The sequence below is a fragment of the Elaeis guineensis genome, chromosome 7, assembly GCF_000442705.2.
Source record: "Elaeis guineensis isolate ETL-2024a chromosome 7, EG11, whole genome shotgun sequence".
Classification (NCBI taxonomy): Eukaryota; Viridiplantae; Streptophyta; class Magnoliopsida; order Arecales; family Arecaceae; genus Elaeis; species Elaeis guineensis.
In genome coordinates, this window is record NC_025999.2 from 94,367,570 (window position 1) to 94,380,697 (window position 13,128).

At 38.1% G+C, this 13,128-nt stretch overlaps 2 protein-coding genes across 6 annotated transcripts; one reads left to right on the forward strand and one right to left on the reverse strand.

Annotated features, from left to right (window-relative positions):
* Nucleotides 1–3,480: 3,480 nt before the first annotated feature.
* LOC105032223 (uncharacterized) lies at nt 3,481–12,750 on the forward strand. Of its 4 annotated transcripts, none has more exons than XM_073260264.1 (4): nt 3,481–3,741; nt 8,164–8,325; nt 8,411–8,664; nt 12,653–12,750. In XM_073260264.1, exons 1-3 carry the CDS (start codon nt 3,730–3,732, stop codon nt 8,645–8,647), a joined length of 411 nt encoding a protein of 136 aa, XP_073116365.1. In that variant the 5' UTR covers nt 3,481–3,729; the 3' UTR covers nt 8,648–8,664; nt 12,653–12,750. The 4 variants fall into 4 exon arrangements, with proteins under 4 accessions (XP_073116365.1, XP_073116366.1, XP_073116364.1 ...); XM_073260265.1 differs by lacking the exon at nt 12,653–12,750 and adding an exon at nt 11,018–11,121; XM_073260263.1 differs by lacking the exon at nt 12,653–12,750 and adding an exon at nt 10,991–11,120.
* Nucleotides 10,230–13,059, reverse strand: LOC105032222 (uncharacterized). 2 transcript variants are annotated; one of them, XM_010906605.4, is made up of 5 exons: nt 12,853–13,059; nt 12,646–12,715; nt 11,033–11,142; nt 10,678–10,792; nt 10,230–10,520 (listed from the first exon to the last, which is right to left on the reverse strand). In XM_010906605.4, exons 1-5 carry the CDS (start codon nt 12,917–12,919, stop codon nt 10,436–10,438), a joined length of 447 nt encoding a protein of 148 aa, XP_010904907.1. In that variant the 5' UTR covers nt 12,920–13,059; the 3' UTR covers nt 10,230–10,435. The 2 variants fall into 2 exon arrangements, with proteins under 2 accessions (XP_010904907.1, XP_010904909.1); XM_010906607.4 differs by having other exon boundaries at nt 10,661–10,792.
* Nucleotides 13,060–13,128: the final 69 nt, after the last annotated feature.

The following is a 13,128-nucleotide window of genomic DNA, read 5'->3' on the forward strand; positions in this document are numbered from 1 at the left end:
CGGTGGCAATCGTCAGAAAACCACCGTGGAGACCCGACCTGTGCCCGTCCAATTTCTCGCCGGAAAGCCTCACCGATGTCGAAGGTGAGCCTCCTCCTCCTTCCTCTCTTCTCCCCTTTCCTTTCCGTGCCGGTGTGCACGCTCGTCGATGACAGGAGTCGCCAGATTTTGTTGCGGAAGAAACCTCTATTTTGCCCATTTTTCTTCGATTTTTCGACGCCGGTGGTCACCACCGACTATCGGTTTGGTCCCTCCGAGCTGTGGGATCGTCGGCCCTTGTCGCCGGCCACCGCCATGCCGGCTGCGGCCCTTGGTCGGCCGAGCAAAGGAGGAGATTTGAGATCCCCTGTTTCGACCCAAGAGAGGGCCGTGGGAAGAAGAAGGAAAAGAAAAAAAAGAAAAAGAAGGAAAAAAAATGAAAAGAAAAGAAAAAAAAAAAGAAAAAGAAAAAGAGAAAGAGAAAAAGAAAAAAAAAGAAAGAGAGAATTTTCTCTCTCTCCTTTCTCTCTCTTTCCTCTCTCCTCTCTCTACCTTCTCTCTATATTTTTTCTCTCTAGATTCTCTCTCTAGACCTTTTTCTCTCTCTTTATGGATTTTATCTCTCTAGTGTCTTTCTCTCTTTGATTTCATCACGGATCTTAGGATAAACTTGAGATGAAAATAAGATGATCTGAGATTGCTTTGAAATTCATGCAGTAAATTAGATCCCGATCCGATCTTTATTCAAAATTGATAACATCAATCATGGTTAATCCATATCGAGTCGTCCTGATATGATCTTTGATGATCTCGATCATGATTGCCTCGTCTCAAGGATGCAAAAATTTTCTCTCTCTATTTTTTCTCTCTACTTTCTCTCTCTAGAATTTTCTCTCTCTTTATGGATTTTCTCTCTCTAGAAGTCTTATGAATCAGTGGAGGATCCAGATACTTAGATAAATCCTAATTTTGATTAATCCTAAGAGAGGTCCTCGATTTGTGTTATTAGGATCGATTATCGATAATTTCTCTATATGTGATTTTTATATTAATCAGGATCATGAAGAGATGATTGTCTGCATATGATATCGAGTAAAATATTTTGTTAAAAAAATTCATAAATCAAAGAAGAATATTGATTTCTGTGCTTGGATCAGTCACCGGTAAAGATAAGAATCACTGTACATGATCACTATTATATATATGCTATTTTACTGTTGGTCTTGCATCATTGATTTTGCATCGTCGAATTTGAGATCGATAAATTTATTATATCTGAGATACTGTTATTTGATTTTGAGCATGAGTATGTTATGTCAATATATATGTATCAGATATTGATGACATGATTATATGAATATGACATATCTGAATTGATCATAATGCAAGACAGAATTGATTTGATGAAATCAATACATAATGATTAAATGAAAAAAAAAAGATATATGGTATGGACTAGCCCTGTCATGTGGAACAGTCGGTCAGGAGCTTAAGCCTGGGACAGCCCGTTAGGAGCTTATGCCTGGGACAGCCCGCTAGGAGCTTATGCCTGGGACAGCCTCCACTGGTTTACAGGTGGATCAGCCGGCCAGAAGCTCATGTCTGGGACAGCCCACCAAGAGCTTATGCCTGGGACAGCCTCTCACGGGCTTTCGTACGTGAGACAGCCGACCAGGAGCTCATCCTGGGACAGTCTTGAAAGGCTTTTTAAGTGGATTCGATCTGGATGATGACTGAGGTATAGACTTGGATAGTCCAGAGCCAGAAAGAAAAGGTTAAAAATCATATGATTGTGAAAAGAGAAATGAAAGATAAGACATGAAATAATTGTTGAATAAAAGTGTTTCACCTGTTAACATATGATGATGCATCTATTTTAACAAGACAGAAAATTTATGGATATTTGCATTATTCTGGACATTGAACATCGGATTTTATATTTTATTGTTTATCTTTATTTTTAGATTATATTATTATATCAGTGTGATATGGGAATTCTTACTAGGCTGTAAAGCTCACACCTCTTCATCTTTCTTTTTCTTCTCAGAGTTACAGGACGTTCATGATTGGCTATGGCTTAGATTTATGGATGAGCAGATGGGTGGATAGAGTGTCATAGTACCTGATCAGAGGATTGAAGAAATTTAATTTGTAATTATGCAAGATTTTACGAATTTTTGTTGAAATTAATTGTTATGGATGTTAAGATTGTAATGATTTATTTTGATCTTGCATATTCTTTAGGACTTGCTCTAAGAAGTGTGCGGCCATTACGTATCCGACCTGGATGTTGGATTCGGGACGTGACAGATGGTGGGATTTTGTGTTGGATATATTTTTTTTTTTTTTTTTGTTCTCAGAGTTTCAATCTAGTGGGAGGATCCTTATTTTCATAGCGATTCTATGTTGATTGCTATGATCATATTTGCTGCTAGTTTCACTCTCTCCGTAAGATATATAGCTAATAATCATTCAATCTGTGGTACAGCAGTTCTATCAAAAGAATATGCTTTCAAGGTGTTCCTAGTCTCAAGTGCCCTCACATTCTCCTCCATCTTAACCACATTCTGGTTACGTTCATGGATGCAGGGCAACCGCATACCACCAGAGGAACAAAAAAAAAAAACCCTCCCTCCCCTGTTTGATGGATCAGAAATCTCTTCCCGCTCTCTCTCTCTGTCTGCCCTGCTCTATCCTCTTCCTCTCTGTCTCCCTCTCACACGCGCACCCTTCTCCCTCCCCCATTTTTGTTGGAACCGAACCCCTCTTTTGCGCTCACACTCTCTCTTCCTTTGTCTTCTTCTCCGCGTTCCCTCTCTACTGTGCTCCCTTCCCCGCCCTCTCTCTCTCTCTCTCTTCTATGTGTGTTGTGTGTTAGATTGGTGGAAAAATAGAAAAGAAAATGAAAGGAAAAAAAAAAGATTTGGTGGTCAAAAAAGTTCGGTGGGGGGGGGGCGGTGGGGGAGGGGAGAAAGTCTAGTGGGCTCCATATGGTGCACAGAAAAACCATCAGAGTTGCGCTTTAATGTATAGGATAGATGTGTAGGTGCATGCAAACCGAGCCCAAAGGCTCTGCTCTGCTGGGCCGAACACTTTAACGCACCCCTCGGCAACTCGGCTCTTTCGTGTAGCCCGGCCAGCAAAATGTGGCCCTAAGCAGCGCTTGTTAACTTGTCTTCGTGTAGGCCGGCCAGCAAAAATGTGGCCCTAAGCAGCGCTTGTTAACTTGTCTTGCACTGCGGACAGACCGCAAGACTGACTAGTTCTGACGTGCGTCTGCTAACGCATGCCCAGTTGCCAACCTAGCATCCATGATTGGTGTGGCCCACGGACCGTCGGCTGGTGTATCTGAGGAGCAGTTCCTGGTTACCGGTTCGGCGACTTCGTGGTGGTCGCGGCACGCCGACATTATTCCCTGTCCCACTTCCAAATGCACCGAGATTTGGCGGCACCCACTCTTCCACCCTGATGCCGAGACGCGTGAACTCCCCCAAGTCCGATTGTTGCTTTATGTTCTGCTGGAGTCTGGAGGACTGCTGGTCGTTATCTAACTCTCGCCGCTCCTGGGCCTGGCACGCTGGAAGCTAACAATTTTCCGCAAGGAAATTTCCACGGCTTCTTCAGGAGTTTTGGTCTCCAAGCACCTGTGGCCATGAGCCAAGAAAAGCCCCCGGAATATAGCGTCTGTGGGGAGGTAACCGGTGCTCTGTTCTTAATTTGGATAGTCTCCCAGACAATTGAAATCCCTCCATGGCCGCAGAGGTTAGTAGTTTTTAGTTTAGTATGGTCTTTTTGTTTCCTTCTCTTTTGTTTATATGGACCACCGTAATTGCCCAGATATTCTCTAGTAATCGCTAAAGCTTGCAGTGGGACCTTTTTTTTTCCCCTCCAAATTAAAAGGTTTGGATGCAACATTTTCCCTTGTTTTCACTTTTGAAGGAAATACTCTCGCAATTTGAGCATGAAAGACTGGTGGTTGCGCCCTTCACTTTCAATTTAATACGGCAGTTGAGTGTGTTAAAAGGGGATGATATCAAACTGGAGCTTTCGGTAGCTTTGTTGAAAAATGGTAGGAAGACTAACTGATGCACCGCTGTAATCCGTCATTGACACCCTTTACAACTAAAAGAGACTGAAATTTTACGTAAAAATCCACCATATTCGATCACTTTTGTATTCATGGGTGTCTCAAAAATGAAGCTTACCCTCTCATTTATTTGCCTTGCTCCGGACCATGCTTTGATGTGTATAGCTTTGGCTACCCTTTTTGTTCTCCAGATCGAAGGCACAATTCATTGGTTCAAGATGATAGATATCTCGGAAAGACTTTCAGACGCTTGACACCTGAATGCTAAAACTGCACTACTTATTGTTCTTCTCTCCTTTTATAGCTGCATCATGAACTGTGTGACTTCATATTTGAGCCCATACAATTAAATATTCAGGTCAATCATCTTTTTGTTAATGTTCTAAATTTGCATATCCACCAGGTTGTAGTGAGTGTATGTTGGTAACTCTTCTTACAATATGTTGGCTCATCACTCTATTGAACAGAATACCTTTTGCCCTATTGTAGTGTCAGTCATTTTGCGTGTGTGTGTGTATGTTGATGTTCTGAGATTCTGAGACGTGAGATTAGACTTCAATTATATAGTGTCAAGTTGGAATGAAAAATAATATGCTTCTGAAACCATTGGATCTACCAACAATTCAAACAAAATTGTATGAAAACTAGTATTTGCTCACTCAAATCGAATATCTGATGACTACTGGTTTCTCATATATGCTCTAGCAAAACAATAGACAGCCTCAATAGTGCATTATCCAGTCTCCTTTCTTCTAATACTCAATGACCCTTTTGAGCAGCTTGAGCTTGGCCATTCCTTAATCCCCTTCGTGCATTAATTTCTATCAACTCTCCAACCTGTACATTCCCACTCTGTAACATTTCTTTCTTCTTCATTCAATAAAATAGGGGGAAAGTGTCTCATTTCCTCCATTTTCCCTCAAAAAAAAAAAAAAAAAAAAAGCTATTTTTCACAAATTAAAAAAACACTGGATTCTAATCCACCTCTCTATTGGTGCCTCATATCTTCCTCTATTCTTCTTCTATTCTTTGTGATTCATAGACTGATCCACATTATAATCTCCATGATTCATCGATCTCATATGTGCTTTACATATTCGTAACTAACTTGAATACATTGAAAGGGAATTTTAACATTTTGTGCTGCAAGTGATATCATTATAGTTTATTATCATAGTTGATTTGATTCTGTCAATGGTGGTTGAAGCTTCATGTGGTTAGCAGAAATAGCAGCATGCAGATTGCTCACTAATTAATGATCAAAATTTACTTTTGTAACCTACTCCCCTTCCACATAAAAGCAACTAATCAAATGGGCAAAATTGCATGATATATAAATGGCTCGGACAGAGAAATTGAATAGAGGATAAGGGGATGACAAAATTTATATGCAAGGAAAACAAATTTTATGTACTAGAAGTGTGCCAGACAGTAGTTTTTGATACTAAAGGTATACGAAGACTTGGACAGGACTTGTGGGACACTTAAGCTATGACTGATTGCTACAGAAATCTGGGGAAGGAAATGAAAATGAAGGTCAATGTATCAATCTAAGACAAGTGTACTTCCATTTTTCTCCCTTATATCATTTTTCCCCTTCATTTTCCACTGGGTGATGAGAACCTTACAGTCCAAAGAAGAAAGAGGTTGCATTTACATAAATTTGGAGAGGACAATAGTAGGTTCTGATATGTTGATTCTGCTGAACACCATATACAAAAACTTTATTCTTAGCTGTCTCTAGTTACCCTACTCTCAACAGGGATTTTGCATCAAAGTATCAAGCCATTCAACATTCACATAAAGAGCTACCTGCTCCAAGATCTGTCATTATGGCATCTATACATCCTACCCCCACATCTGTTCCTATCTGCATTCTTCTTAGATAAAAAGATCTCCTTTCTTCATTTCAAACAAACATACAAACCTGAATATGGGTCTGTTCATATATGTTTTGACTGCATACCACTAAGGTTTGCCATTCTATATCGAACTAGACAGTTCGGGCATATCGTACTATACTGGTGTACCAACGCTCGGTGTACCAAACCGGCCCCATCCCAAAATAGTAATAAGTTGGTACCAGTATAGGACCGGGTATTGAGATGGCGAACCTTGCAAATCACAAATGCTCCTAATCATCATTTCTTGCTTCGTAAGGAGAGTTTTGTTGCTTCAAGGGATAGTGTTTCTTTAACTCTTGAATCAGGAGAGGTGCTTACTGTCTTACTAACATTATAGGCACATCAAATGCTCTCAATCACAAAATACCATGGTATTTTTCAAAAAAGATGAATACCTTAATACATGATTTACCATAAAATCCCTCATCCGCATTTCCAAAATGTCACCCTTATAGCCACACGGGAACACCAATTGAACTTCATGCTCAGAACAAGGATCTTGCGATCCACCTTTTCAGAAATAAAGATGCTTCCTTTGTGCTTCTTGTGGAGATGGTCATTCATCACAAGTAGTTGGAACATAATTTGGAAACCTATAATGGCACATGTCCATATTAGACGTTTAGGACAAGTTTTCATGAGGAATTTCATGTGTTTTGAAAGGCAGTTATTTTCAATCCTGTTGAATTGTTAGATATTGTTGATTGACTTTCTAGGTTTCCTTTTCCAATACCAAATTGACTTCAATTATTAAAAAAAGGAAATACGAATATGGCTTCCAGCAAGATTTAGCTTATGAAACTTCTGTTCTGGATTCCTTAGTGAAACTTATAAAGACTCAGTTGTTCATATTAACTTAAAATTTTCTGCGTCAGTTTGATATGTTTATCTGGATGGTGACACACTTAAGGAATGCAATGACAAAATTTGATTGCTGAAAGCAATATAGTAGTCTAGCAATGGTGGTGGAGTTTATAAATTTATGTCATACTTGCACGTGAATAAGTGCAACGATTTGTTTCTGATGAACAAATAAAAGTGTATAATAATAAGATAGAGAATATACAGCAAATGCTCGGTACACTTCTAATACAAAAAAAGAAAAAAAGATTGCAGGTTTGCATTAGACTTCCATGTCGTTTTCAAGATGATATAGAATAGAAAATTATTTGCATAGCATCCTATGTTTGACAGCATAAGTGCATAATCTTTAGGTGTGATACTTGGTGATAATGTATTTATAATAAGATTTTGCTTGATAGTTATCAGTATTCTTTTTTGGGTGGTCATGGCTTTTGGTTTTGATTTGGTGATCCTTCATGTTATAACTGTGTAAAGGTAGCATAAAATATAGCTTGCGCTACATCATTTTGCTTCATGTCATCCTTGAGCGTCAATTTGTCATCGAGAAAATAATGCATAGAGCAGCTCAGTGGTTGGATGAGTAAGCTATCCAAATTGTCATGCAGAAGTTATTTAGTCAGTCACAATTAACAAAATCACCAATTATGCTTTCACCGGTAGTACACATCTAAAAGAAATGAGTACTTCTTCACTAAGGGCATAACTGGCACTTTTTCCCAAGGTTGCATTACAATATGGTACCATGCTTACCATGAAGGGACAAGAAATCTTGTAATTCCATTTTTCTGTTATCAAGAAGACATATCAGACTTATATGAAATTCTTCAGAAAAACGACTTTTTAAATTTAGGTCTAAGAACTATGTCATATGCTATCAAATCAATACAGGTGGATTACTTCACAGCATACAATAGCTTCATGTAGTTTAGATGGCAAATCTGGGTCGCATACTATTTTCTCGAAGTTGCAACTTACCAACATTTACTAAGCAATGGATCTTGAACCCTTACTAGATACCTTGTAAGCATTAATTTTGGAGGTATTCACATTCACTGCAGTTCAGTAAATTCTACATTTGCTCTCATTCTGCAGAAGTATGGGTCATTCCTGGACTATAGATCTACCATCATCTATATATGAAATTACTACATATTATTAGTGCAAATTGCCATGTCATCTTCAAGTATGCACAGATCACTATAACCTAATACTCAATAAAATGCCTGCTCTATAAAAGTTGCAGGCTTATACTGATCCCCTTCTCAAATTCAGATGTTTATAGCACGCACACAACAGAAGTTGTCAATAGCTAAAATTTAGTGTTTTCAGGTGAATAATACACCAGGTGGTTGGCCACTGGGACTGGAGAGGTTGACCATAAGACTCAGGGCCATGGAGACCTCCTCACAAGCTGTTGTCACAACACCAGACTCACTTCACATGCGATCAGAGAGCTTTTCCTCGTACTTATCCTCTGAACTTGACACTGAGGTGAGTCATTCTGGCAGCTATATTTTTTATTGTAAAAAATGGCATTATGGAATAAATGTATTTGCATGGTTTCTGGAGATGGCAGTCCACGATATCTTTCTTTCAAGACCGTAGCATTACTTTGGGCAGTTTAATTGGGATAAGGCCTGGAGATGGAAATCTTCGCTTTGCCAGATCAATTCTTCCTGAAGAGATGGGGAGTGATCCAACTAGAGATTTGACACCAGATTCCATGGAGCAGCATGAAACAATGATTTCATGTTGTGTTTGTGTTCCATTAGTCTCAACTATTCTTATAGGGAGGACCACTTCAAGATGCTAAAGTTAAGTGGAAGTAAGGTATACAAATTCTACCAAAGAGACCCATTCTGTTCCTTAGTTTGTAAAGAGAGTATATTTGGATATCCAATATATGCTACTTCCTGGCAGTGGGTCAAAGGAACTTGCAGTTATAAGATTTGATTGTACCTTGCAATTATTGTATGTGTATGTAAGATGCTCAAAAAATATCATGAAATAAAAATTAAATTTATATTCAACGTAGTATGTTCTATAGATTCATTTGGTGTTTACAAGATACTTTTCTAACAGTGAATTCAACAGCAATTTTTCATAAATTTCTATTTTTCACTCAACGATGAAACTTCGCTTACAATGCATAATTATATTTTTCTCAACAATGAATTTATAAATCATTATAAAGATTTTTTTTTTTATTTTTTAGTCATAAAGATCCAAGCCTGTTGCACCTCATAGTCCTCACAGTGCAAGCACAGGATGACCATAATGAACCCACGCTCTACTTGTAAACATTTCTATAAAATAAACTATCAATCAACAATCAAAATTGGTGGCTGGTCACTCTATCTATCTTCCATGAGGGGAACGAAACTCCAGGGCCTTTGACTCAAAGTAGCTAAGGGAACGAAGGGACTGGGGAGGTGAGGCTATCAATCACAGTCCAAAGTTTTGTGATATGAGAATGACCTTTTCAATTGGTTATGGTTAGGAGTGACAAATGATCTGAATAATTTGAGATCAACTCACAAAAAGCTTAGATAAGGCTCAATTTGAAGCTAAATGAACTGTAAGCTGGAACCAGCAATTTAAGCTCGAAATTAATTTCAAGCCAAGCCAAAAATAGACCCAGCTCGATCAATCTTAGCTCTATTAGGGTCAAAAACATATGTTTATATGCACATGCATATGTACATGTTTAAATATTGTCTATTGGATTACAGATCCAATGATGTATAGCATTATTGTTATTTTAAGCTAGAATTGATGCTTGTGTTGGGCTTGGTTTGAAATTAAGCTCAAATCAAGATTGAAATAGTGATTTAAAAAAAAAAAAAAAAACAAACAAACTTGTTCTCAACTTTCAAGCTCCAAACTAAATTCAAACTAAGCTTGGTCAGATGCAGGTTTGATCAAGGTCAGTTTGATTGCACCACCAGTTACAATACTCCGTACATGAATTGGGCTTAGAGGCTAGATGACAAAATGATCACCACTGAAATATCATTTAGATTTTCAAGTGCATTCCCCTTCCACATGAAGGAGATTCCACCAATATTGTACAAAGCATACTAAGTACCTTGGTCGCTGAAATCTAGAGCTATTGCAAGCAAATCTAGAGCCACTGCAAGCTTGACAATTGGATTCACATGTCTGGGAAGAGAATCCATGAAAGTTCTGAATACGAACATGGTGTGCTTGCATGCAAACAATTTAACAAAAAAAAGTACTAAACTTAGATGTGCTCTGGCTAGTGATTAATGCGCATGTTATCAGTGGCATCCATAAAAATTTAATTTCACCAATCTTGCTACAAAAGAAAAAATGGTAGGAAAATTTGAATTAGAGAAGATGATATAAAACATTCAGTACAACTAAGAGGATGATTCAGTGATTAAGTTCTCAGATGGCCTTGCTTTCAAAATTCATAATTACAGTTCAGTTAGGAATAGGAATGCAATTAGTATCTCAAAATTTGATGATATACAATTTGCAATTTATACAGTAAACAGACAGACATCCAATCTCATAGAATAAGAAGAAATGGGGCAGAAAAGTGCAAAAGCTCGGGATATCATCGTTTAACACGTGGTCAATGGTTTTTTCGACCTAACTGCCATGCAAATTGATCAGTAGCGACCATTGCTCGAGATGCTGAACCAATTGAACCTTCATACCTATCAATTGGATCACCAAAGAAAGGAAGAAATCATTGCTTAAAGTCAGAGGATTAATTTTTCAAATTAGATATACTTATTTGTAGCAAACTGTTTGATTCTCTATCAAATAGTGTCAGAGATATAAAATATATTCTTACTTATTTCTCATCCTTACATTGCAACCAACAGAAAAGCTCCGATCTGCATAACTATAACACCTTCACCACCAGGTATTGAAGCATTCACACTCCGAGCACAGAACCAGTGCTCATGAATCGATGTAACTAAATCTGGAGACAAACAAATTAATATTAAATTACATAATGGATCAAACAATAATATATCTGTAAATCAGCAAGCTATAGTTGACCTCATGATGTTGTTCTCTAATTATTAATTCTTTTATCAATTCACAAATCCAGGTCCAGCAATCTCTAATTTGTTCTTATATTTACCTTTATACTAATTAAGATCCTGAAATTAAGCAGTGATACTACTTAAACATGAGAATCCAGATATACAAGACTCACACTGGCTTGATCCAATAAAGAAGAACTCCTTCTGGAGATTGTTCCGCTTCACAAAGTCGAGGAATGGGTGCAAATCAATGGCCTTCAGGTTGGTCCCCTCTTGTTCTGCTCTGTGAACACCAACAACTAATTGTAAGCAATTTCATAATTCAAAGTGGAGCTCACATTTCATTGGCTAACTACCAGCTATATTCAATCAGACAGTTAAATTGGTGAATTCATAAGTTGATAGGCAAATGATCAAAGAGATAATAATCCATCACTGTAGTTTAAGAGAAGTAAACATGCTAAAAAAGAAAGAGATGAAGAAGAATTTTCTTCAAATATGCATTGACGAATCAAACAGTCACCAGTCTCCCCACCTTTCTCTCTCTGAGTTTTAAATGAATACTGATTTAATACGATTGAGCCCAAATTCTTTTGTAAGCATATGAATCTGAAAATCTAGAAAACCTAAATCTTTTGCATGGGTTCATTATTCGCATAGTCCAAGGTTTCTACATGCCATCATGTATTGAAGTATTTATTTAAGGAACAATAAATACTGGTTTTGCAGAGAATCAGCAGGTGATATAATGCACTTAGACTTCCTTTCCAAGTCTCTTCCACATCCACAAGGTGTTCAAATATCTAACCAAGAGACAAAAAGTTATTATCTTAACAACAAAAAAAGCAAACTATAATGTTGTGGATGAATGAGGGACTATTGGCTGCTGAGTTGCCCTGCTCTAGTGTAGAGTTTAGTCCTTTATTGTTCAGGAAGTCTGGTGGCATGTCCAGCATAAATAGTCATGAGAATAACATTAAACTACAGGTTGCTAAGTTGAATGGAAGACATTTTTGTGGAGTTGGCTTAATTGACCATGATGTCCAAGCATGATATGTTAATGACAAGATTATGAAACTTGAGTTCAGGATGGAGCTGTAAAATTCCTAGGTTCTACAGCCTCTTGTACTTGTTAGTTGTGGTTTTACCTTCATTACGTTAATGAAATGTGTCCCCTCCCTTCTCCTCAAAAAAGGGGATAGCATAGTTACACCATCTAAGAAATCTCAAATTATTCTCAGTTATTCTGTCTTGATCCATTTCACCTCTCTCAGAATAAAACCCAATTGTATATTATCTAAGGAAAGATAGCTTCCATTAGCTGTTTGTTAGAATAAAATAGTATGGAGTGATCGTCAAGATTAAATCTGCAATTTGAGTTAACCTAGAAGTGGGTGCTAATTCATGCCATAACCATGCTTGCTCACAATTAAGGAGAGGGAAATCCATCACAGAATCATCTCAGTTAACTAAGAAATCAGTTCTTTAATCTCCTTTATCTACTAAAAATTCTTCAAGCTGACCTTTAACAACTGGACTTCAAATACCTTCTTATTTAACAAAATAATCAAATCAAGAAACAATCAAGTTGGTTGTCTCTTCTTCAAGTCCGAGATAGTTATTTCCACGTTTTTGTGAATATTGTTGCGTCTATTTTCCCTACACAAAGTTTGTAAACGGGAAAAGATTTGAAGATCAATCTTCCAAGCATCCAAAAAGCAAACTTTTCTTACTCCGCATTGAATTAAAAAAAAAAAAAAGGATGGAAGTTTATAATTTGTCTTACATGACAGACAAGAGGCGTGACGGACCGTTGGGATCGTAGTTGAGCAGCAGGGCCGCCTTTAGGGGTTCACCTGCACACAAGAAGAAGAAGAAAGGAGGAGGAGGAGGAGGAGGAGGGAAAGCGTTACCCACTACTTAATATACATAGACAATCCAAGAAGAAGAGGAAATGGCGAGTGTAGTTTCATCTGATCTCTTTCTGACTCACCAGAAGAGCCGATGTTGTTGGAGGCCCACTTCTCCCACAATCTATGCGTCGACGCCCAATCCGCCATCCTCTTCCTGCTCTTTCTTCCCAGGAGAAGAGAGAAGTAAGCCTCTCTTCAGGAACGCGACGGCTTCCGGGTTCCCGCCGGTGGCCGAGAGAAGACGGAAGGGTTCGAGGGGGCAGAGGTCCGGGACGGAGAATGACGTTTTTTAATCTTTTCTTTTGTTTTTTTTTTAATTTAATTTATTTTGTGCTGAAACCCGCATCCAATCGCGC

Coding starts and splice junctions, on each gene's coding strand:
- LOC105032223 (XM_073260264.1), top strand. Junction 8,326..8,410: donor CCTCTGAACTTGACACTGAG/GTGAGTCATTCT, acceptor TGGAGATGGCAG/TCCACGATATCTTTCTTTCA.
- LOC105032222 (XM_010906605.4), bottom strand. CDS start 12,919: ATGGCGGATTGGGCGTCGACGCATAGATTGTGGGAGAAGTGGGCCTCC. Junction 12,716..12,852: donor CAACAACATCGGCTCTTCTG/GTGAGTCAGAAA, acceptor TCTTGTGTGCAG/GTGAACCCCTAAAGGCGGCC. Junction 10,521..10,677: donor GCTTTTCTGTTGGTTGCAAT/GTAAGGATGAGA, acceptor TCCAATTGATAG/GTATGAAGGTTCAATTGGTT.